The sequence below is a fragment of the Heliangelus exortis genome, chromosome 1, assembly GCF_036169615.1.
Source record: "Heliangelus exortis chromosome 1, bHelExo1.hap1, whole genome shotgun sequence".
In the NCBI taxonomy this organism is placed as follows: Eukaryota; Metazoa; Chordata; class Aves; order Apodiformes; family Trochilidae; genus Heliangelus; species Heliangelus exortis.
The window spans coordinates 61305446-61331405 of NC_092422.1; the positions used below are offsets into that span (position 1 = coordinate 61305446).

General features: G+C 39.7%; 2 protein-coding genes across 5 annotated transcripts in view; one reads left to right on the top strand and one right to left on the bottom strand.

The window, feature by feature from the left end:
• FHL2 (four and a half LIM domains 2) overlaps positions 1-12705 on the top strand; it is a 42636-nt gene extending 29931 nt beyond the window's left edge. For all 4 annotated transcript variants that reach the window (XM_071744728.1, XM_071744746.1, XM_071744738.1 and 1 more), the window contains exons 3-6: positions 5492-5666; positions 8989-9158; positions 10902-11088; positions 11848-12705. In XM_071744728.1, coding sequence (XP_071600829.1) covers positions 5492-5666; positions 8989-9158; positions 10902-11088; positions 11848-11999 — 684 coding nt within the window. In that variant the 3' untranslated portion in view covers positions 12000-12705. The remainder of the gene's footprint in view (positions 1-5491; positions 5667-8988; positions 9159-10901; positions 11089-11847) is intronic.
• A 1568-nt stretch (positions 12706-14273) lies between these two features.
• Positions 14274-25842, bottom strand: C1H2orf49 (chromosome 1 C2orf49 homolog). Its single transcript, XM_071744766.1, has 4 exons — positions 25672-25842; positions 23814-23980; positions 20115-20481; positions 14274-15867 (listed from the first exon to the last, which is right to left on the bottom strand). Exons 1-4 carry the CDS (start codon positions 25798-25800, stop codon positions 15811-15813), a joined length of 720 nt encoding a protein of 239 aa, XP_071600867.1. The 5' UTR covers positions 25801-25842; the 3' UTR covers positions 14274-15810.
• Positions 25843-25960: the final 118 nt, after the last annotated feature.

A 25960-nucleotide genomic window follows, 5' to 3' on the forward strand; every position in this document is an offset into this window, starting at 1 on the left:
AGCTGAGATCTTCTTATTTTCACCCTGTGAAGAATTTCATCCTTGAGGATGGCTACACCTACCATTAACATTAATATAGTTAATCTATAGATGTTTCTTAGGATTTGCAAAATGGGAGATTTAAGACTAGGATTAAGATTTGGAACTCCCAGTTCCTTAAGGCTGCAAGGTAAGAATTATCTTTGATAGCCTCTTAAATATCTGGGTGAAAATTACTGTACAAAACCAAGCAAACAAAGTACACCAAAGTAAAATAGATGTTGACAAGAGGACAGCCAGCTCTCTGTCTCTGATATTACTGCAGTGTATCAGCACTGGCATATAGCATCATTTCACCTGAGTTGAACTTGGGCCAGCTCAAATACTGGTAATACTCTGAGATGGTCAAACTGACACCAGGTTTTCACTTTGTGTTTTAGCCATGGCACAGAGACTCCATAATACAATTATCCTGAAGATAAGCTTTCTTGGAATGCAAATGAGGAGAGAATTTGCTTCACTATCTTTCAGCCTTCCTATGGTAGTTTGCGGGGTTACCACATATGCAACTGAGTAACAACTAATTTGTTCTATATTTTAAATGTGCTTTTTTTTTTTTTTTTTTTTTTTTCATTTAAAAAAGTTCTAAATGACAACACATGTCTGAATGACACCTTTGGACTTAGGCCATTTTGTCAACTGGAAACAATTCTAGCTGATGTTTATAGAACTTTCACAGATGGATTAAAATAGTCCTATACTGAGTGGCAGGAGGCACTGGCAGGCAATAGAGAAACACGAAGCTATTTCTCTTGCAGCTATTACACATTATGCATATGCCAACAGGTTCTACTAGAAAATTACTCTAAAAAAATTTGGCTTTTCATCACCTATGTCCCTGGCAAATGCTCACCATACTTACAGTTTCATGCTTCTTTCTGGAAATCCATCCATTATGTTCTCATTTGCTTAACTGCTGAAGTGTGGCTTCTGGTTGATTTTGGCTCTTTTAGTACTTTCCTTGCAGGCCCTGTGGTACAGAAACCATCACAAATACAGGAAATACCTACAGTAATCCAGAGTTTAATGCAATCCAGAAGATGGCTTTGGCAGGCAAAAGGAGGTGAAAACCCTGCAAAATGTGAGAATGAAATTAAAAGCTTACTGTGAGATAAAGCTTCTGTGTCAACACTCGGGCCAAAAATTAAGGGTCAGTCTTACACTCAAATGAAACAAAAACATAAAGCCTCTAGCAATGTGAATCAGGAAAGGGAGAAAATATTTTATTGATTTGATTTTTCATGTCCCCGAGTTGCAACACTTTTTCAGTGCATCACTGAACATCAGAGCAGTTATTGTGAAGTGGAATGATAAAAGAGGCAGATACTTTCACCTCTTCTCATAGCCCAAGGTGCTGGGTTCAGCACAGTATCACTTAATTTTACCTTTTCTAAACATGCTTTGGATACAGAAGGACCATTTGTTTTGCTACAGGGTATACATAGCTAAAATCTATACAGCATTTTGTTGTCAAACCTCTTTTCCTCTGCTCAGCCTTCTGAAAAGAGCATTGAGGCATGCAAAAAAGTCTGATATAGTCTTAATTGATTAATAAACATATACAGTCACTCTTCTAGTAAGTGTCTCCTTAATCTCCCACCTCTTGTTTGGTCCCTGTTGAAAGCCAGTTCAGGAAAAAGCAATACATAATGACCAAAATTTACTTTAAAGCCAGAGAAGAAGACAATGCAGTTGCAGGATATGAGGAGCCTATGCTTACACCCCTTACATGGTAACTCCAGTACTGGGGTCTTCTAGTTCAAAAAAACAAAAGAAGTCACAGCAGTCCTATCCAAGAGGCCCAATAAACCATGCTGGATCAAAATGGCACAGAACTATGGAGAAGCTAGACCATGTCATTTTGATGATGTTGAAAATAGTTATCCTGACAAAGTGTTCTTTGGGGAAGACATCATGAAATTAAGGGAAAATAAAATATTTAAGGCACTTAATGGCTTTTCAAAACCCCAAGTTTCAAACCCATCTGGCGCTGGGGATACATCTAAAGTTTTTCATAGAAATAGGATCTGCATTAATTTCTGCTTGCACCCCATATTCTTACTATGGGTCATCTGAGCATGTACAAAGGACCTCCACTTGACGCACTGACATCAGTTTGAGACATCCACCATTCAATTGGTTGTCCCAAGGAACACTGAGCTGAAACTTTTAACTGAGGCTGATTCACAACTCAGGCTGGGCCAAGCACCCATTCAAATTTGAGTGGTTTCAGATTTTGCTATTCTGGTTACTTTTTATCACAAACTGAAACCAGATAATGGAAGGATTATTTTCCATGGTCAGAAGAAATGTTACTGAATGAACTGCTAAATATTTCTCCTACAAATTCTGCTGCAGGATTTACTGCAGCTCTGCAGAGAAAGGCATTGCCCTCTCCTCTCCTCTCCTCTCCTCTCCTCTCCTCTCCTCTCCTCTCCTCTCCTCTCCTCTCCTCTCCAGTAGCCCATCTGGATCTGGTCTGGTGCTCTCTGCACTTGAACTGCAAAAAACTTGTACAGGACCATGTCCAGGAGCATGTGTGCACACATCTCTCTGTACCCACACTGTTCCACTTGAATATGAATCTATGGTAATAATTCAGTCTTTTATCTGTGTTTATGCATGCTTTATCTAGCAAGAACATGTGGCTGTCAGTTTTCATAGACAAATGCACAGATTGATCACAAAAAGAGTCATTCTCCAGATTTCTTTTCAGCAACATAGGAAACAACGTTTAAAACTACAGTGAAAATATGTAGCACCAGCGACTCATTTCCCTCAGGCCGCATAAAGCAGCTGCGATGTCATGCTCAGCAGTATTTTAAGGATACACTCGAGTTCTGAGTCCACAACAGTAATTTCCTTTATTAGTTGTCCCTGGAAGTGCATGTAATAAACAGGAATTAGTTGTATATTGCTTGTACCCTCTTCTGGAACAGATTTGTTTGGGTTACAATCAGCTAGCATAAACTTGAGCTTGCATGCCTGGAATAAACCTAATGCTCTTGCAGCTTAACTGAGGAGCAGCTTAACCATCAGAAAAACTTTAAGTCAGGTTTGCAGATGCAGCTTCTTCAGAATAGAATCTGTTCCAGACCCATATAGCCACAGCTTAGGTACAAGCCAAAGGCTCCAGTTACACATGCAACATACTGAAGCAGAACACACTTGATTTTCAGGGACTTTGTTAGACTGACCTAGAGAATAATCAGGATGCAGAAAGTTTCACTGGCATCTTGGGCTTCCTTGCTTTGGATACCACAGATTCGGGGAGAGAGAAAACAACATCCATTTCACTAGTTTAATACTCTGCTGTAGGCGTGTCAAAGCCAGACATCTCAGATGCCTCCTACAGTCTCTTATAATCATCCAAGGTAGCTGAAGATTATTCAAGTCAGTCTCTATCTTGAGTGCCCTGGGCTGTAGTTACGCTTCACCGCTTTGCCCTGATGGAAGATCTGCTGCTGTCCCCTGCACAGCCACTGCCTGCACTGCCTGCCATCAGAACTGACTCAAGGAGCAAACCTTCCATCAGAGACACCTAATCCTTATCTTCATCACTCCTCTTCTAAAAGGCACACACATTCTCCAGGCTATAATTTTATCGATAAAACAAGGCAGAACAAAAGCGTGTAGCAGCATGTGAATTTTGGGGATAAAAAATAGCTTGTGGAATACTGCTCAAAGAGGAGAAAGGCATCAAGAGGGATAGATGCAAGAGAAAAAAAACCCCAAAACAACAGACATGTGTAATTTTATTTTCTAAAAGGCAAATTTCACATTTGGAAAGCTCTGTTGGCTGTTATGCTGTATTTTCTGGTTGAAAATAATATTCCCCCATGAGATGAGATTTAGGCTACTCAACTTCATTTAAAAAGGAAAAAAAAAAGTAAATAACCTCCAAAGAAAGGTTTTTTTCTCTCATTCTGCTATTAGAAAAGATTAACGTTTTACAGTCAGAAACTGGGGTTGCTTCAAAAGGAGTTAGCTGAAATGAACAGACAAGTTGAATAAACAACTGCCTGAAAGCTGTAAGTAAAAGAGAAAAGTAGGAGGCTCGGATATTCTAGCACAGAGTGCAACCTCCCACATGAAAGACACACTGAGTACCAATTGTTATTCCCAGTGATTTATGACATTTCAGTGAGCAGCACAGATGTCCAAACAAAAAGTCTTTATTGCATGGTCAAATTCTGCCTAAAGTTACTGTAGTTTAACAAGCTTTCACAGCATCAGCTGAGCTGGGCAAAACTATTTCAGTGTTTCCCGTTAGCTATTTATGAGAACCCGGCTCCTGCAAATATAATGAAATGTGTGGTTTCTTTAGGTTAACCTAAATCCACAGTATTTTTTGTTTGCCCTGTGCTAAGTTTGCACAATGGGGTTACCTGTGACTGTGCTGACACAGAGCAGCTTAAGTCAGACTATGTTCGAGCACTTGGTGACGCCTCCATTTACACAATTAAAAAAAAAATCTGATATTCTACAACTCATTATTTCCTTCAGTTAACCAGATTAATTCAGTGCTTGTAATTAATACATAGCAGATCTCGAGCTAGAACCTGGTAAGTTATTTCTGCTGAATTTTTATACTCCTCATCCATGACAATAATACCTCTTTTCAAACCCTTTCTTGTACTGTTCTAAGATCCATTTTATTTGAAGCCCAAAGTGTTGCACTTAAGTGTTACATGATTAGGCCACCTTAATTTAAAATTTAAAAGACACATTCCACCCCTTCAAGTCACAATTTTTAGAAAGCCCATTTTTTTAAAATAATAAAAGTACCACTGTGGAGAGTATTTTAAATACTTAGGTGCCCAAGCCAATCCCTTGTCCAGGGAGTTATAAAACATCGACTGCTCATCTTTCAGTCTGATGTACATTTGAAACATGGGTAAACCAAAATACAAGACTCAGTAAAAATTAACTGCAGTGAATTAAAAAAAAAAAAAAAAAAAAAAAAAAAAAAAAGATAAACAGAGATTAGTACAATTCCATCTTGATATAAACCTGTTGAATGGAAGAAATATCAGAAAGTACTTGGGAAAAGGATTTCTGTCCATCAATGAATGGCTATGAAATGACATAGAAATGAGCAATAGCTAAGACAAACAGGAGAAGTCTGTTATACCTATGAGGTTAACATGTTTTAATGTGACTCAAAAATGGGGCTTTATTCCCAAAGGAAATACCTGAATGAAACTACTTCCTCTGTCATGAGCACAATAAAATTGATTACCTTGAACTGGAAAAGGGTCAGTAGTTGTCAGGAGCTGTTCTTGGTTATCATACCAGAATAAGTCCACCTTCATCAGAACATTTGGTTTTCTTGAGCTGTGTGAAGTAGCCTCAGCTCCTGTCTGCTTCCATTGGATGTGTTTACATTCTCTGAGCTTCCAGGTGTGCAAAATATTCATTCCACTTACTCTCTGGTTTTGGATTTCTACAGGATCTGTCTTACAAGGACCGCCACTGGCATGAAACTTGCTTCCACTGCTTCCAGTGCAAGAACTCATTGGTGGACAAACCTTTTGCTGCAAAAGAGGAACATCTACTTTGTACTGATTGCTACTCCAATGAATACTCTTCCAAATGTAATGAGTGCAAGAAGACTATTATGCCAGGTTAGGATGCTCACCTTTTGGACTAAGGAAAGATTTAGCTAAATATCAAGCCCAAACTCAGGAACATTTGTGATGTCTTTTCTTTACTATCTTTGCTAAGTCATGGTGAACTTTGTAAAATACAGTTGATGGTGCATAAGTCATTTCCATGACCAGAACACGTAAATTTCATAATGGATCATGATAGAAATGTTATTCACATGAATTAGATTACTCTTGAAAATTAGTATTTATTTCATTTAGCATGTTTGTTAATGGGATTTACAATTTTCTACAGCAGTGTTCATTAGAAGGCTTTTGATGGCTGGACAACTCAAGTTTGTCTTTCTGTCCAGTGGACAACTAAAGTTTGTCTTTCACTCCAGTCCCTACTGTGTCTTGACTTCCACTGGATCACAGAATCACACAGAATATTAGGGGTGGGAAGGGATCTCTAGAGATCATTCAGTCCAACCCCTCTGCCAGAGCAGGTTCATCTGCAGTGCGTTGGCCAGGATGGCATCCAGGTGGGTTTTGAATGTCACCAGAAAAAGAAAGAGACTCCACCACCTCTCTGGGCAGCCTGCTTCATTCAGTGCTGTTATTCTTACAGTAAAGTTCTTCCTTATGTTTCAGTTTAACCTCCTGTGTTCCCACTAGTGACCACTGCAAAAAGATCACAGGCATCTTGAAAATTTACCTCACCCACAATTTAGCATTTTATGAAACTATTCTAAATTTAACTTCATCCATAAAAAAGAAGAAAAAATGCTCAAAGTGCTTTTAAGATCTTTCTTGAGCAAAAAGATATGAAGAAACAGGAAAGAGCTATTTTCTTTTTCAACATGAAACATGAGGTTACAGTAACAGATTGCTAAAACCTCATCTGCTCATGTCAATACTTTTGACATTTTGTGATGATTTGAGGACTTAAAGTAGAAGGAATATTGTTCCAGAAATAAAATATTAAAAGGCAACTTGAAAAATCCACAGAAATGCTCCATAAAAATTACTAGTTAATTTTTCCAATGGATTTTTTTTTTCCTTGACTGGTTCTAACATTGATCATCTTAGACAAAAGCTGAGAACCACAACGTGCAGCTGAAGTGTAAAAATGAGGGCCTGGTGATGAAACAGGATATAAATAGAAAAAATAACAATATTTAAAAGCAGATGGTCCTACTTATTCATGACTGAGTTTAGGCACCTATTATTCCATGTGCATCTGTTTTTACCAATACATTACCAAAAATGAACATGTTTGGTAATAGCCAGAGACAGTTTTAAAGCTGAAACTACATGTATAAACTAATGTTGTTTATCAAATTCACCCCCAAGATCATTGAGCTTATTTACCAAATAAATCTCTCTTTGACTGCTACGGATTGGTAAGTAGTAATGGAGATCAGATTCAGCAGCTCAGAGAATCCCTTCTTCTCTTATAACCTGAAACAGAAGAAATCCATTTTTATGGAGCTTTACAACTACCAACTGGTCTTCAGCTGCTTCATCAAGACAGCCATGATTTCATCACATTCAGAAAGCAGTTCACCCAGAATCTATTTTCTGCTTGCACAGCATGTTAGTGCAGGAGCAACACCAGAGCTCTGTGATCACCAACATAATTCATTCTGAAAGAACCAGCAAGTGGTTGGGTACCCTTTATGGAGATTGTTAATGCTACATTTGCCCTTTGCTTTGCTCCACTAAATGTACAATCTAGATTTAGTAAAGCATTATCATGACAAGCCCATTACATACTATATGACAAGCCTGATCTCTCAGTCCTTCTGCAAACCAAGCTCCCACTGACTTCAGTCCAGCAGCTAACAAACAGGGCTACCCCTGCCTTGAGTCTCGCTGACAGAACAATCTCAAAGAGGGAACAGCTAGAAATGTGAAAATAAAATTCTATATTATTTAAAAAAAAAAAAAGCATCCTCATCTCCTTTTGTCCAAAAGGTAATACCTTCAAAGACTGATTTATTTGCTACTTGGCATGATATAGAAAGATAGCAGCGCAGAGAGAGCATCAGTCTTAAAAGGTGTCCATGAATAAAATGGATCAGAAATACCCAGGCATAGAAGAATCAAGCAGAAGGATAATTAACAGCTTATTCACTACCTCTGCTGCAAGTCAGTTCTTAAAAAAAACCCACCTGAAGTATGACTCTGCACAGAATTCAATGAGACCAAAAAAGAAAAAGAAGAAAAACATGCAACTACTAAATAAAGAGAAAAATAATACCTGAGAAGGGAAAAATTGTAAAAGTTCACCCTACAGTAATGGGGGTGGGAGAGTTATTATCAAGAGTTAGTGTGGTTCTTCATCCTTACCAACATTTGATCAGCTTGTCAGTCTGCCAAGCACACCATGTTTGTTGCTACAGGCTCCAAAACTAATGCAGAACTGTAAGAGCATCATTTGTTTGTTTTCTCTTTTGGCTAGTATAAAATATTCTGACTGAAACTGGTTCACAGGAAATTATACAGTGTGCAAAAAAAATTATCTACGTAATATAGCATTTTGAATTTCCTGGAAGGGCTCAGAATCCATCTGTCATACAGTGGGCTGAATCTGCATAGTATTCATACCCTAAAACTTCATTCTAGAGAAGAGTATTTAGCTCTTAACTACTATATTCCTTTCATTAAAAGATTATTTAAAGATTTATCTTCCTTTCACATTGCACCTATAGTTTAAATACTACTGAATACAGAAAGAAAACTTCATTCTTATGGAATGTCTCAAGTGATAGAAAAACATTTAGGATAGGTGTTGCAGAGCTGGAAACAATTGCAAATTTATAGTGGACCTCAATGAGGACAGGAACGAGGCCCAGAGCAAATAAGAAATAATCCTTTATATATAGTATATATACTTTATACATAGTGTATGTGTGTGTACATATATATATATATATATATATACACTTTATTGGAAAAAGGGAGGCAAGAAGCTTGCCGGGAGTTAACCAGGTAGCTTATAGCTGTCTGAAAAAGAAAGAAAAGGGACATAGAATGAACAAAGTCAAACTTTAATGAGTAATGTCCTCATCTTCACTTAGCACTAACAGTAGTTTTACTGGTGTCTCCTCAGTTCCCTAGAATCTTCCTGTGCAATAGAAATCATTGGTAACTTAATACCACAAAAAGTTGTCCCAAGCTTCCACTACTGGTAGTAAATGCTTCTATACAGGAGAAGAGACACTCCCTCTTCAAAAACATACTGTGCAAAGGTGGTGGGAACATGAAATAGCCTCCAGCTCCAGGCAAACAAGAGCTACAAAGTGCACCTGGCTCACCCAGGAGTAGTTCAGCTGATGCTCTGCTCTCATTCCAGGTACTCGGAAGATGGAATACAAGGGCAACAGCTGGCACGAGACCTGCTTTATCTGCTACCGCTGCCAACAGCCTATTGGGACCAAGAGCTTCATCCCTAAGGACAACCAAAACTTTTGTGTACCCTGCTATGAAAAGCAGTTTGCCATGCAGTGCGTCCAGTGCAAGAAGGTAGTGCTCTGATTATACTTCCCTAAAACCTAAGGGACTGAAGTCCATCCCATTTTACATCCAAGTAGGTGGTGTGTATCTTTTTTATTATCTGTGATAAAAGATTCATAATCAACTGATTTTAAGAGATTATATAATTCCAGTTCCCATTCTGCATCAAGCAGAGTATTTACTACGTTGAGAATTCCCCTAGTCCCCCCTTGTATTGAAAGTATGCAGAGAATAGGTTTGTAAGAACAAAACAGAAAGCAGGGATAAAAAAAACCCACCTCTGAATTGGAATAACCTCGTTTCTGTATAACCCATCAAATATCACATACTCAAACATTCCAAATTGAAGATGAGCTAGAAGTGATCATATTTAAATGTTCTAATGAAGCTCAAGACAGAGAGATCAGCTTTACACAGAGCAAATGCCATTCCTGATAAAAAAGCTGGATAAAATCTCAATATGCCCAGGAGTACAACTTTCTAGGCTAAGGACATTTTATTTGCGAATTTCCTAAATTCTATACACAAATAAAAGTTTTAGAATTCTTTCAAAAACAAACCAAATTATCTCGTTTATTAGGGAACTAATGCATCTCAGTTTCCTATGGTCAAATGCATAGGCAAAACTAAGCAAAACTACAGCTTCATACACAGTAAATGCCCTTTCCTTCTGCCACTGTTTTTCCTTTGTGTCCCTTTACACTCTGTGCACTTCCAGTCACCCCGTGTGCTCACACTACCAAAACTTTCTCCCGTGTGTGCTTTGTGCTCATTTCCCCTTCCAACCAAGCAAAGCTGCAATCTGGTCAGCCATAAAAGCTGAACAGAAATTGCTACATCTTTGCTGCTGCTGCACAAGCAAAATAAAACAGGTAAAGTCTAAATTTTTCTTTCAGCCTTTGACTTGAAGTCTACCTAATCACCTTTGCTACTACCTATCTATCAATCAATTTTATGAAGCTCCTAGGACTGTCTAGTGCCCAATGCTACCCACATTTGAGAACAGGCTCAAAAATACTTGGGAAAGAGGCAAAGATCCAGATTAATAAACATATTAGGTAGTATGATCACATACAAGTCTGATTCCCAGGGAATCTCACTGTAGGGAAGAAAGGAAGAAAAATCAACTTGTCCAATTTTACAGCATCTTTAAGGACACTCAAAGGGTCAAAACACGCCCAGTTTGTCTAACATGAGGGGAGCTCTTTTTGAAAGTAATGACTTGTTAGAAGAGGAAAAAACAAAAAAATGAACAAACAAACAAAAAACCAAAAAAACCCTACCAAAACCCAAAGTCTGGAGAAGCAGAAAGCAAAGACTTCAGCTAAAATTTGAAAAAAAAAGCAATCTTTGCCAAGGAGTCAACAGAGAAGTTGAGACACATAAGGTAGTTCCTTCACCATGAAGAATGGGACAGGTGGAGAGAGAGATAAAAAAAATCCTAGCACACATATATGAAAGGCAACATACAATGGGCAGCTTTAAAAACAAAGAGAACAACTGCGACCGAGATAATACAATATATGGAGAATAAGCTACTTTTAGTATGGGACTTTGTATAAACTAGGAAATTATTAATAATAATTTGCTTGCTTTTCTAAAGGCCATCTACAGCCAGAATGATGATTTTGCTGTTGCTAAGCCTTTTTTCCCTCCTCCATCCACAAAAGCCTCCTCACCCTTCCCCTCTACCAAATCAAAATACAAACTTGCCACCCTCAAGAGAACATTTTCTGTCTTTCCATAAAACAGGCTATTACTACAGGAGGCGTTACTTACCGGGAGCAGCCGTGGCATAAGGAGTGCTTTGTTTGTACTGGATGCAAGAAGCAGCTCTCTGGACAACGCTTTACCTCCAGGGATGAGTTTGCCTATTGCCTGAGCTGCTTCTGCAACCTCTACGCCAAAAAGTGTGCTGGATGCACAAACCCAATCAGTGGTAGGTGTCTTGTGGTTAGGGACTTTAAATTTTGTTCTTTTTTTTTCATGAACTATAATAAATTTCTCTATAATTTGTTCTGAATAATTTGAGACACTCAAGATTTTATACAATTCAAGATATATGAAATTAAATACTTAAGATGCCTTTCAAGTGACTAACAAAAAGAAAGTCCTGAAATGATTGTTAAATTGAATTTTCCTCCTTTTCACATGATTTTCATGGAACATGGTAGACACACAGTAACAGAGCTATGCATGTACTGGAACATGTGTGCTCTGTACATCATTCCATTTGCATTCATTAGAGGAATCACTGACCTCAGCATCAACAGTCACCTGTCAGACTTTTTTAATGATCCACATACAATTTTACAAAACAAAATTAACTTACATACATGCCATAAGGCATTCCGAAAAAACAGACTTCTGTTCAGGGGCAGTTGTGTTCCTTTTCTTCTGCAGTTTACTGTAGTGCCATCCTTTGAAAGTTAATACCTGCCATTATCACCAGCAGCAACACTCTAGTTCACTAACTTAGCTGAAAGCAATAGAACTATTTTAGGATGAAAATACTACTTGCTACAAAATCAGGGTGGTAAAATTAGCACAGCAACAAACAGGTTTACCTCAGTGGTGTTATTTCACTACTGTAAGAGAGATCTCTATAGCAATCCATGAGGGGAATCTGAAGCAGCATCACTTGATGGCTGAAGTGCTCTTCTTTCCTTGTAACTGAGTGCTTTTGGTTTACACACAGGACTCGGAGGAACCAAGTACATCTCCTTTGAAGAACGGCAGTGGCATAATGATTGCTTTAACTGTAAGAAGTGCTCCCTCTCATTAGTGGGCCGTGGCTTCCTCACAGAAAGGGATGATATCCTTTGCCCTGAGTGTGGGAAGGATATTTGAAGATAATAAGAGATGAGAAGAGGGGAGGAAAGCTCTGCTTGCAATATAGTCTGAATACACGGCTGTTCAGAACTAGCTTTGCCACTCTGTGTTTCGCTGTACTATTAAGATCACATAACCTTTTTCTTCAAGCTCTCCAAATCTGAAGGGGAAACTGCTTCAAAATCTCTAGTAGCACTGTTGATGTTTAAGATTTCTACACCTACCCAAAACTAATGCAAAGCCTGAGATGTAAAACCACTTGAGTGTTACTGACATAACATACTGGGTTTGGGTTTCTTTTTATCCTTCCACTAGAATATTCAAGTTACAAGCAAGTGATATAGCTCAAGGATTACAATGGCCATGCACAATACATTCACAGATGGATATTCAGGGTGAAACCTTCAGCCCACTGACATCAATGGCAAACATCATTCAGTTTCAATAAGGCTGTGGTCTCGCCTCAGTGTTCTTGAGCTACGTGACTATGTGTGCTGTCAAGTGTGGTAGAGGGTGTTTCAGTGTACAAGGATTTGTGCTATGCCATAAAGAGATAATGATAAAACAGCTGAAGTGGGAATGCTTCACAAGAGGTTCATGTTTTATTGCACGACTAGCTGATCATTGTGTGAAGTACAAGTTCTGATTGACAGTGTCAGTATTACACTTAGCCGACATCACACTACACATTGTATTTTTCAAAATAAAACCATTTAAAACGAAACTGTGATTGTGCTTTAAGTTTATTTGCATGTTAGATATTTACAAATAAAATGCTTTCACACTCTGACAAAACAATGTAAGAGCCATACAAACACAACCCTTTTTGCACCCAGTATTTATGAAACTGTGGCATTTAGACGATCCCCATAAGGGCCCTTGCTGATACAGCAGTCTTGTACTAACTGCAATCAGTGGGAAAACTCTCAGCAAAACTGAACAACTGTATAAAAATACATTTTTATGTGTTTTTGCAGCTGACCAGAATGTCTTCATAGGCTCATATGTGTTCAACTCAAAACCAAAATATTATTGTTCTCAGCAAGACAGGTCAAGACAACTTGAAAGACTTCTAATCTTTCTGAAAGTCAGAAGTATAGCTCCAATACTAGGGCATTTTGTTCTGTTTGCAATATGTCATAAACTTTGCTCTAGCATGATTTCTGCTGCATGTTTGCTGCAAAGAAAACTGTCAGCAACAGCATGCTGGCTGGACAACAAAATCAAGATGAAACAATCCAAAGAAAGATAATTTGTTCCAAGAAACACAGCCATGTTATGCAACACAGAACCCTGGTACACCTTCAAGATGGAAATAATTTGCATTCAGAATAAGAAGGAAAGTGGCATATCACACTTTAACAGATGCAGAAAGAAGAATTAAGATTATACTTACTCTGTGTAACTGGGTAGAGAAAGAGTGCTCCTAGCTCCTGCCAACACTCTTGAATCTGTGTCTTTTTGTATCAAGTGTAAAGTGCTCACATTCATTCATTCCTCTCTCATTAATTCAACAAACTAAACAGATTTATCAGATCAAATCTGGTTTACTGTACACCATTTGAAGAACTTTGCTGGATGGCTGTCCACTCTGCTAACCTGAATGACTAAATTCTATCCTTTGGTGATATTAACCTACGATGAAGGCTGCTTTAAAGAACATAAAAATCCCACTTAGAGCCACACTCCTCAAAAGGAGGGCAAGCACTGCACTTTTCCTTTTCCTCTAAGGTCTGGCAACCACCCAGCACACTCTGCTCTAATGCTTTGCTGAGAAAAGAAGGATGACTTTTATTAGCTAAATGGGTAGAAGGCAGCAGTAAGGGCAGGCCACCTTGCAGCTTGTCCCCCAAAGCACTTCAACAGACAACAAGTTGCTCTCACCTTTGGGAAACAGGAGGTGAAACATGACAGGGCTGGAAAGCATAGTGGCCTGAAAACAAGACTGTTACCAGGCAATAGCAGCACCATGCAATTATTCCAGTACAGTTCTGCACATTGCCCCCTAACACATACCAACACACACGTGCTCCTAGCAACTGGAACTACAACAAAATACAGCCTAGACTCTGAAACACTGCCAAGAAGCCTCCCACAAAACAGAGCTCCTACCAGACTGCTACACTAGTGCAAGGACCAGCACTTCACATGATACTAACTGCTGCTACAACTCCAAAGTAGCTACAGAGCCTTTTACCCTGTAGGCTTTTTCTGAAGTTCTAATCATTTCAAGGGAAAATATGAGTATAAATTGAACAAGCTTCATTACATCACAAAACAAGTCAGCACTACTTTGTTTGCTTTTAATTGAATTTATTTAAATAGGATAAGGTTACGTAAAAGACAACTCTTTACATATAAAATGTACATTATGTTAAAGTTTGCTGTACTCAAGTACAAAAACTGCACAAGTGTTTTTAGTAAAAGGAAAATAGCACACACTATTTCAAAACACACATTCTTACCATTTTACAGCATTCAAGATGTGCCTTTTATGTCCTAACAGTGAATAGCGAATTTCTGTCAGAAATTAATTAAGCTACAAGTTTTGGTTTAAGTATTAACCAATGTTAAAAATGTAAACAAACTTTTCAGATCACTACCGACAGCTTCTTTTAGTGGGTTAACTAAGTGGATTCAGAAGTTGATTCTGGTTTTGGCTTTGTTTTAGTAAGTCTGGGAGTGTTGTTATTATTTACCATCCATATCTAAAATGTAGCTAAACTGGCTTCACCCTGAGCCACTGAGATTTAATAAAAATGTTCCCATCAACTTATCTGGATTTTTGCCTTATAAAGCACTACCAATAATCCAAATGAAACACCAAGTTTCACAGAAAACCATCATCCATTTTAAATTATCAAAGGAAGGGAACACAGGTTGCAGCAGGTTTTTTAGAGTGCAATTACATATGCTAAGGCTCTCGAGGTACTTTTTATTTTTCTGTCCCTTTCCCTATCCAATGGTTAGGAAGTTGAGAAAGCCCTGGTCTGCATTCCACATGTCTTCCTCATATTTTATAATCTGTCTGTAACCAGGATAACAAGCAAATTTGCTATATCAGCATATTTTCATACTTATGCATGTATCAAACATGCCTGTATATTTAAGAGAACATGGCACAAACCCATTCACTACTTCCTCTCTAAGATTCCTATCAGTCAAATAATATTCTCCCACCTGTGCATTCCTTATTTCATTCATCAATAAGAGAAACTTCAATTTGAAGTAATGCTGTTAAATAGTTCATCTCTTATTACCAACCTAACTTGCACTGTAAATTCTACACTCTTGTTCTGTGCAACAAAAGAAAAAAAAAATTCTCAGAGTACCTTATCAATTCTCTCATCTAAATAAATTATCTTTTTGAAGCCAAGAAAGGTCTTGGGATCACTCTGAATTTCAATACCTATTTTAATTATTTAACCAGAAGTGGAATAAAATCAAATCTTACTGAAACAAAAAAAAAAATATGTATGTATGTGTGAATCGTAGGGACATGCAGGAGATGAACTATAATAATCTTGAAAACTAAAAGTGGGGGCTTTAGAATCTGTAATTAGTATATTACATACATAATGTTATGTATATAATATTATCACCTTTTAAAAAAGTAATGAACTAGTTGGTGCACAAGAGTAGATACTCTTAAGGTGACTGGTGATAATAACTCTGGCTTTACAACAGGGAGCCTTTAAACTTGTTAAAACTTCACAGCAATCTGAATCCCTGTAAGTTTTAAAAAGAATTGTACTTCAACTGTTTACATATGACTTATCTGTTTGAAAATCTGGAAGTAACACTTATGTTTCAAGAACCATTAGCTACTTCATGGCCACGTAACATGCTGGATTTTCTTCTTTGCTTCCGTAGGCTTTAGGTCATTCTGAAAGACAGGGAAATATGAAAGAATTCTTAGACACAGAGCATAAACAGAAGTTAGAAACTAGTTTACCATGTTCAAATCTAGTACCAACTATGGCTAAACTCGGCTATATGCTACTACAGCAGCTTTATATTGCCATCTTGTGGGGAAAGTTAAATATCACAAAAGTTCTCTAGAGAAGCAAATTATTTTATCTACCTGCAAATCACATACTTTTTTCTTTTTTCTTAATCCTACAGTAAGTTATGCAAGGATGTCTTTCAAGTATGCACCAAAAAATTAGACACATATTGGAATTTCTAACTCTACTTCTAGTTATTTCAAATGCCACTTTAATATACTTGTTGCAATGTGATTGTATAAGAAAAAAAACCCCATACAACTCAGAAACCAATTAACTTTGTCAAACAGCACAAAAAGAGAAGGAAAAGTAGGTCTTCCTTTGTAATGACCTGTATAAAAGAACTGAAATAACTGCCAAAGCCTCAGATGAACTCATCTTTCAAGCCCTGCCCCAAGAAAGCAGAAAAAATCCAGCAAGCCCAAAGTAAACCAATGGGAGATTGAAGTGGTGAAGTAATTACCTTTCAGTATCTAAAAAAAAAATCTAAAAATAAATACGAGCAGTTAGAGCTTTGACAGCTTACATAAGTAAAGACAGGTATTTGAGTTTAAAGAACATTCTGCTAAACATTGGCTTGGGGAACACAATATAAGGACCTCTCTTCTCCTTAAGAGTTGAAATGTTAGCTTATTTACAATGATGCTGTGCATTGCAACCACTGAAAGGCTGAAGGGAATTAGACTCAAAAATCAGGATAATCCTATGCTATTCAGCATATGTACTTCAGTTTTTCTCGAAAGTCAAAGAACAGTCACTTGCTTGAAATTGTTGTTGCTGTCATTATACTAAAAATATACCCAGCTTTATACTTTACAGCCATCTGCCACCTGTACTGATTCATCCTGGCTGCATCACATTCAATACCCCATTCTTTAATTTCAGACAGTTAACTAACAACCATATAACACAGCTGCCTAACTACATTCTCCTAGAGAAGCTGACAGCTCATGGCATAGACAGGTGTGCTCTTCCATGGGTAAAAATCTGGCTGGCTGCATGGGCCCAGAGAATTGTTCTGAACTGAGTTAAATCCAGTTGGTGGCCGGACGCCAGTGGTGTTCTCCAGGGCTCAGTTTTGGGGCCAGTCTTGTTCAACATTTTCATCAGTGATCTATATCAGCCTGGAGAAGAGGAGGCTCAGAGGAGACCTTATCACTCTCTACAACTCCCTGAAAGGAGGGTGTAGCCAGGGGGGGGTTGGTCTCTTTTCCCAGGCAACTCTCAGCAAGACAAGAGGGCACGGTCTCAAGTTGTGCCAGGGGAGGTTTAGATTGGACATTAGAAAGAATTTCTTTACTGAGAGGGTGATCAGATATTGGAATGGGCTGCCCTGGGAAGTGGTGGATTCTCCATCCCTGGAGATATTTAAAAAGAGACTGGATGTGGCACTCAGTGCCATGGTCTGGTAACTGCAGCAGTAGTGGATCAAGGGTTGGACTTGATGATCTCTGAGGCCCCTTCCAACTCAGCCAATTCTACGATTCTATGAATCTATGATTCTATATCTATGAATCCTCAGCAAGCTTGCAGACAACAAGCTGGGCAGGATTTTTTTATCTGCTCAGGGGTAAGAAGGCCCTACAGAGGGACCTGGACAGGCTGGATCAGTGGGCTGAGGCCAACTGTATGAGGTTCAACAAGGTCAAGTGCCAGGTCTTGCATTTTGGTCACAACAGCCCCAGGCAATGGCACAGGCTTGGGGAAGAGTGGCTGAAGATACACAGAGGAAAAGAACCTGGAGGTGGTGGTGAACCAGGCTATGAGACAGCAGTGTGCCCAGGAGGCTAAGAAAGCAAACAGTATCCTGATCTGCATCAGAAATAGCGTGGCCAGCAGGAGAAGGGAAGAGATGGTACCCCTGTACTCGGCAGTGTTGAGGCCACACCTTGAGTTCTGTGTTCAATTTTGGGCCCCTCACTACAAAAAGGACACTGGAATGAGACCAGAGAAGGGCAACCAAGCTGATGAAGGGTCTACCAAACACCATCAATGAGAAGAGGTTGAGGGAACTCTCATTGTTTAATTTGGAGAAGAGGAAGCTGAGGGGAGACCTTACTGCTCTCTACAGCTACCTGAAAGGAAGCTGTAGGGAAGTGGATGTTGGCCTCTTCTCCCAGGTAAATAATGACAAGAGGAAATGGCTTGAAGTTGTGTCAGGGGAGGTTTCAGCTATATATTAGGAAGAATTTCTTTACTGAAAGATAGGTACTGGAACAGGCTGCTCAGGAAGGTGGTGGAGTCACCATCCCTGCAGGTATTAAAAGAACATGTAGATGTGAGACTTCAGGACATTGCTGTAGTGAACATGGTGGTTTTTTCTGGGTTGAAGGGTGCACTCGGTGATCTTAGAGATCTTTTCTAACCACAACAATTCTGAGATTGTGTGAACTTCAAATGCCTCGGACATCAACAGAAACACAACTGAACTTACTGGTCTTAACTTGAACAATGTGAACTGTGGCTGTGTCAAAAACCATAGCTTTTGAGTGTCACACAAAAGCTCTGTTAGTCCAGATCGGACTGATAGTTCGAAGAATTCTAAATACTAAAATAAATTAGGGATATTAGTAGTATGAAATGCAACTCTCCAGAATAAATTTGCTTCGGGACCTCAGCCATGATTCTTGTAAAAAGCTGCTACTTATATTTTGGAAAAACTGCATGCATAGCTGCAAAGTCTCATGGAACCAACCAATTCTTGCAGCAGAGATATTACCTGCATTCTTTCTTGAATATATTTTTTAAAGAGATAAAAATAAAGCATTTAACGAGGCAATGCTGAGAAAACAGAAGTTAGTTCTGGTGTCCTGGGAATATTTTAATCAATGTAATTGCACACTGCACATTTGAAGCTCCCCCTGCAGCTCAGCTGAGAAAAGATAGTTATAGCAATTTCTTCTTCTGAAGCCCAGATTTATTCCAGATATTCCCATATTCCAGTAGAAAAGTCAAAATTCCTTCATTTCTATTTGCAACATGCAAATGCAACACAGCAATAAGACTTATCTCTACCTCACAGCATATTCTAAGGAGATGGCCCATTGTTCCTTGTTCACTGACAAGCCCTTAAAGACTAATCACATTTTTGTCAAAATTAACCTCTGTTCTATCTTTCTCCCAGCTGGCAGCTACATTCATCACCATTACTTATATATTCAAGTCCATGCCCTCCTGATTTTATATATCCTGCTTTAGTTTTTCTCTCATCACTTCAGCTCATCAGCCTCAGCCTATCTGTAGTGCAGTTCTCTACAGAAAATGTGTTTGCAACTGAATCTAACTTGCAGAAAGAAGATAACTATTTACTTTTATAGTTAACAGCTCAGTCATTAGTCTTTTACTTGATAACAGCACCCTTCTGCTCAAGATCTCAGCCTTTTTCATTGTCTTACAGAAGTCCAGGCACCTCATTAAAATCACCATGGCTCAAAATGAGGATTCAACCTTTGGCATGGCACTTCAGATAGTATGGTTTGTTTTTATGGCTTCTCATTCAGACCTACAATCTAGGCAGCTCTCCAGATTTTCACATCCAGTTCCTTTCTCTAGCTTGCCAATTCCTACATGAGATTTAAAACAGATGGTGTTCTTCCTCTAATGATACAGCTCTCAGCATCTCACTTCAGTTCCTGTAACATCTCTTCCTTCACTTTGACAAGTGAAAGCTTGTCTCATTCAACCATTCAAGTGTGATTGTTACAAATGTTATCAATCCATTTTTTCCTTCCCTACTACAGAAAACAAACCACTTTTTCTCTCATAAAGGCTGCATACATCAGTTCTTTCTCTGACCTACTGGGAGGCCTATTTTGCTTGTATTTTATTTGACTGCTACAATCTTAAGTATTACCCCTTTATTAATTTGAAAATTACTTGTATGTTTTCTACAAAACTGCCATTCTCACATCAAAGTTTCCCAAGACCAAGTAAAAATAACTTAATTTTTCCATTCTGATCTTCCCTAAACCAGCTACTCTTTTGCCTTTTTCTAAATAATCTACTATTGCTCCAAAAGTAATCCCACAAAATCTTACAAGGGTGTATTTTTGGCTCCTGCAAGTTTAAATTTAAAAGTAAAACAAAAAAACAACCTGCAAAAAAACAAGATAATGAACGTACATACCGACAAATCTGATTCTTCTTTAGGAAGAGCTCTCTTTAACTTCACAGCAGTAGTCCCTGGAGACAAAGGGTACTCCTTCAGACTAGGCAACACACTGCTGTTAGTCTTTGAAATATTGTTCTGCTTAGCCTTGTTATTGCTCATCCCCAGCTTTGCGTCCTCTGATAAACTGGAGGCTGAAATGTATGTTGAGGTATTTGAAGGAACTGATAATCTTCTAACAGTGTTGGTGGTGCTTCCAGCTGGAGGAGGTTTTAGGCGATCAGCTGCTCCATTCTCTGTCTTCTTCACCTTTATGCTTGTACTTGTTGAATTGCCATCAAACACAATTAGTGGGCGCTTCCTTAAACCTTCCACCGTTGTAACACTAAAAATACAAATTGTAGAATTCTCAGAGAAACAAGATAGATGAGCCAAAAAAAAAGGATATCGAAGACATGAGTAGTAAAAAGAATTTAACCTTGCTTTAAGTAAAATTTTATCCCCAAAATACTAAGCTTAAACTCTTAGCTGCTCCAAACTACAGGCAACAGAAATTGTTTCCAAGATACAAAGGCAGGAGCATGGCACAGGGTTGTGTTCCTCAGCAAAGATGTTCGAGTGAGGAGCTTTTTAGACAGACAATTACAGTTACCTAGACTGCATGTTTATACCACTGTAGCTATTCCAGAGTAACTAAAGAGATCACAGAATGGTTTGGATTGGAAGGGACCTTAAATTTCATCTAGCTCCAACTGTCCTGCTGTGGGCAGGGACACCTCCCACTAGATCAGGTTACTCAAAGCCCCATCCAACCTGGCCTTGAACACAGAGAAGGGACATACACAACCTCCCTGGGCAACCTGTGCCAGTGTCTTCCTACCTTCATAACAAAAAGTTAACTCCTAATATCTAATCTAATATCTAATCCCCTCTTCAAGTTTTAAACCACTGCCCCTTGTCCTCTTGCTACACTAATGTGCAAGAAGTCCTAACCCAGCTTCCCTGTAGGCCCCCTGCAGGTATCAAAAAGCCACTATAAGGTCACCTTGGAGTCTCCTCTTCTCCAGGCTGAACAACCCCAACTTCCTCAGCCCGGCTTCACAGGGGAGGTGCTCCAGTCCTGATTATTTTTGTGGTTCTCCTCTGGATACATGCAAGGAGCTCTATGTCTTTCTTATGCTGGGGACTCTAGAACTGGACACAGTACTCCAGGTGGGTCTCACAAGAGCAGAGTAGAGGGGGAGAATCACCTTGCTCAACCAACTGGCCACACCTCTTTTGGTGCAGCCCAGGACACAGCTGGTTTTCTGGGCTGCAAGCACATTGATGGCTCACCTTAACAGCTGTTAAGTATATTTGAGAAAGTGTGTGCCACCTTACAGTATCCAGTATTCTGATGCTTCTACATTTCCCTTTTTCCACTCTTACTCAAAACCACCATGTTAATATAGTCGAAAAGACTGTTAGACAAAGAATGCATTAAGCAAAAAAGTATATCTCTTTTTGCAATAAGCTGTTCTTGAACAAGAACCCTAAGTTGATTTCATGATTTTTATTATTTTTATTATAGTAGTTTCTGCCTTTAAGCCTATATCTAGTCAGACCTGTCCAATTCAGTAGTAACTGATTTATGAAAAAGGAATGCTATTGAGCTGATACCAAACCAGTAGTATTAGAAAACATCCTAACTGCCAAAAAAAAAAAAACCAACCCACAAAGTTATCACAGCTCACTCTACATGAACATAGCAGGACTCATGTTAGTCTCAGCACCCTCCTGAGGAAGGACACTGATGCTAGACAACAGCTGAGTAATGAAATGTGTTGGTATCATGTCCTTTCCTGCAGGTCACTCTGGAAGCTGGATGCCAATGCACATCTACTTTCTAGAGAAATGGTCTAGCTGCACTTTTGGCTGGGCTGAACAGAGGGCTGCTCTAATCCTGCTGTTTACTCTTGAAGTGAATGATAAAGAACACAGCATTTATTAGAGGAAGCAAAAGACTCCCTAAGTGAGTGATCCAGGTTTCCATTGTTTCATGAGATTACTCATGAAAGTCAGGATTACCTCTGAGCAGTCACCAATTATGACAGCAATCTGATGAAAAATGCTCCTGCTTTTGTCTGGCTTATCCTGGTACTTAAGGTAGCACCCTAAAACCAAAGAGAAGTGCAGGTTTTAGCTCCCACTACCTGATTACCCTGAATAGTTGCCTGTTACCAAAGAGGGCATGCCATCAGCTGCTCTGTGTTTAACTATTATTGAACTTTATAATAAGAAAATAAGAGTCTCTACACTGATTCTACATATAAACCCTGGATCAAGCCATTCTCCCAATCTGAAAATTATCAGTCTCCCTCCATCTTTTCTTAGGATTTACTGCTGAAACTAAATCAGAATGCTGGCCATGCACATCACATATAAAAATCAAAGTCTTGGGCAGGAGGGAGGTTTGGAGGAGAAAGAGATTCAGTAAAATAAATTTTTGCAGAACTTTTCTCTCAGATAAAACAAACAGGTTTAAAAAAAATAATACAGTGCTTCTTCCAGAAAGCAGATATTAATTTTGAATTGGACACACAAAACTGCTGCAGCATACACCACTGACTGTAACATAGACATGCTTTTGGCACTCTTCTGAAACACTGTAAATACCATCACTCTTTAACAAAAATAGGGTGAAACAAAAAATAATTAGTCTTAATTATAAAGTACCTTGAAATGCACAAATAACCCTGTATCAATACAGGCTGGGGGATGAAGGGATTGAGAGCAGCCCTGTAGAGGATTTGCAGATACAGGAGAATGAGACTGAACATGAAGTGGCAATGTGAGCTCATAGCCCAGAAAGGCAACAAGATCCTGGGCTGCATCAAAAGAAGCATGGCCAGCAGGTCAAGGGAGGTGAATCTCCCACTCTGCTCTGCTTTTGTGAGACCCCACCTGGAGTTCTGTGTCCAGTTCTGGAGCCTCCAGAACAAGAAGGACAAGGAGCTGTTGAATCAAGTCCAGAAGAGGACTGTGAAGATGATCAGAGGGCTGGAGCACTTCTACTGCGAAGACAGGCTGAGAGATTTGGGGTTGTTCAGCCTGGAGAAGGCTCCAGGAAGACCTCAGAGTAGCCTTCCACTGCCCAAAAGGAAGATGGGGAAAGAACATCCCCTTGTCAGAAAGATGGGGAGAAAGTTTTCAGTAGGGCCTGCTGCAATATGACAAGGGGTATTTGTTTTAAACTGAAAGAGGGTATCACAAGATAAAACAAAAAAATCCTTTACTCTGAAGGTGGTGAAACATTGGAACAGGTTGTCCAGAGAGGTGGTAGATGCTCTCTCCCTGGAGGTATTCAAAGCCAGGTTAGGTGGGGCTCTGAGCAAGGTGACCTAGTTTAAAATGTCCCTGCCCATGACAGGGGGTTGGACTAGAGGACCTTTAAAGGTCCCTTCCAACCCAAACCATTCTGTGATTCTATGAAAAGAACCACTATAAGCTAGATACCATTGACAACATACGGTTGACAAAAACTGATTATCTTCCCCCTTTTTCCTATTATTGCAACAGTAGAATCTAAGACTTCCTACATGAGATCTGACATGACTTTCTCTGTAAAATGTAACAATGTTCAAAAGCTGTACAAGTTTCATTAATCAGGCAAACAAAGATAAAACTAAATGCATTGTCCTAAATTCTCCAAGTCCAGCCAAGTAAAAGCTAAATTACCTTTTATTCTCAATTTTCAACTCATTTTGCTGTCTTTTCTTTTCCATCATTTTCCCCCATCTACTTTTTGGTAAGTCACGCTGAGGCAGGGGAATGGCATATTGAATATAGAGATCAGTAAGGCTATCTTTGTCCATTTTTACATCATTTTCAACTAGTATATTTTTCTGTAGGGAACAGAAAAAAAGTTATTATTATGACAAATTCAAGACACAAAAAAATCTTAGTGGTAGAACTCCTTTTTTCAAAAGCCACTTTAAGGTGGCACAAATGCCAAGGTTTCAGACCTGAGGGGGCTGCTGGGCTGATTGGTGTGGAGAGGCCATGAACTGTCCTGTCCAATGACAGCCTGGTCTCCTGCCTTCCTACTGTCAACTTTCCTTGTTTTCTGTGTGGATTACACTGTTCCTCCCTTCAGTCAGGCAGTAGGACGTCTGCAATGTTTTCTCTTCCACCACCTGCAAGTCCATCTCTTCACATATGTTGTGTTGCTTCCTGTGCCTCCTGCCCCAGGTGGTTACTGCTCTTTGTTAACTGCATTCCAGCACAGGTGCCATGAGCTCCTCTTCTTGAAATTTTGGTGTGGGACAGGCTGTTTCTATCAGTTTCAGAGACAGCTGAATCCAGCTTCAACCAGTACTTGGCAGCTCATAACCTTTGCCCACCCAGGTCAACCCTGTAAACTCTCCCTACGCAAAACTCTGCAATTTTTCACAATAAAAACAGGAGGGGAAAAAAACCCAAAAAAGTTATGATAGTCATACCGATGTTTTCAGTATGATGACTGATGTTTTCATGGACTCTTAAACACACTTCACTAAATCCAACTACAATACCAGAGCTCTTCTTCACACTTCTAAAAAATGCATAGTTCAAACACACAGATGTAGAGCTGTGCTGCTTTCACCAGTTCACAGTTAAGTTGCAAAGGGAAATCTCTAGGAACTGCCAGCTGCAACAGAACCCCAGCTTTCTTTCTAATAATGTACAGAATTGTTAATACAGAATTTATTGGCACCTCCTGCCAAATGTATTAAAAAAGCCCCACTGTCTTCCTACAAACTGGTGGTCACTGAAAGCTGGTCAAGCCTCTACCACCAGTTCTGGCAACAGTCTGTGATTTCTGATGTGGGTCTAACACCTATGCATTTTTATCCACGTACACTACATGGACAAAAGCATATAAAAAATTAGCAAACTCACTCAAAACCCAGGAATTTTGATTACTATTGCTTCACACACCTCATATTTTCAGGCAAGGCAGCAGCAAATACCCCAAATTAAAACTGAAGTGTCATACAGTTCAAAACAGTTTATAACTAACTTTCAAACTCAAGATTCTTCTCAGGTATTCATACATTCATAGCTTGACTGATTACTTAGGATTCACTGCCTCGAGTGGTATGAACGTGACATCTTCAGCAGAGTAAAAAAATCATCTTTCCACAGCAGGCAAGCACTGCCTTGCAGACACTGATCTGCGTAAGAGCAGCGGCAGTGTTTAAACACGGAAACAAACCCGGAAAGCTTTCCTCTGAGCAAAGACCTCTCCTACACACCCCTGGCTCGGGTTTTGTTTGCTTTTTTCCCCTCCAATGCTTCTTGCATTCCTATGCAGGGTGCTACGAAGGCTGGACACCTCCGGAGGACCGGGATAAGCCTCTGGTAAAGGCGACGGGGACAGGAATTTCCCTACAGAGTACGAAGCCAACCGGGTGGCCTAACAAAGAGGAAAGGAACGAAACAAGCAGCAGGGCAACAGCCCCCTGAGAGGCCTCCCTTCCCGCCGGGCGGGGCGGCCGCCGCGCCGCACCACCCCCTCCCCGCCCCGGTCGCTCCCCGGAGGCGCCCATCGCACCCGCTCCAGGGTGAGCTGCAGGAACTCCTCCGACAGCAGCTCCGGGTGCAGCAGCAGCTCCGACTCCGGCCGCCCGGACTCCCGCTCTTCCTTGCCGCTGCCCAGCCGGCCCCGTCCTTGCGCCGCCATCTTCTTCCCCCGGCGGCCCCTTTCCGGCTTCCCACAATGCGCGCGGTGCGCGCGGAGAGGAGCCTGGGTCAGGAAGTGACGCCATCGGTGTGACGTCATAGAGAGCTTCCCTCTTTATCCCTTAGAGGTAAACGCGGGTAGGGGAAGCTGGCGGTGGGTG

What these genes read in the sequence shown, in the direction of transcription:
- C1H2orf49 (XM_071744766.1), bottom strand. Translation starts at nt 25,800, where the DNA reads ATGGCGGCGCAAGGACGGGGCCGGCTGGGCAGCGGCAAGGAAGAGCGG. An exon ending in TGCAGCTCACCCTGGAGCGG is followed by an intron (nt 23,981 to 25,671) that starts GTGCGATGGGCG and finishes TGTTCCCTACAG; the next exon opens with AAAAATATACTAGTTGAAAA. An exon ending in TTGAAAATTGAGAATAAAAG is followed by an intron (nt 20,482 to 23,813) that starts GTAATTTAGCTT and finishes TTGTATTTTTAG; the next exon opens with TGTTACAACGGTGGAAGGTT.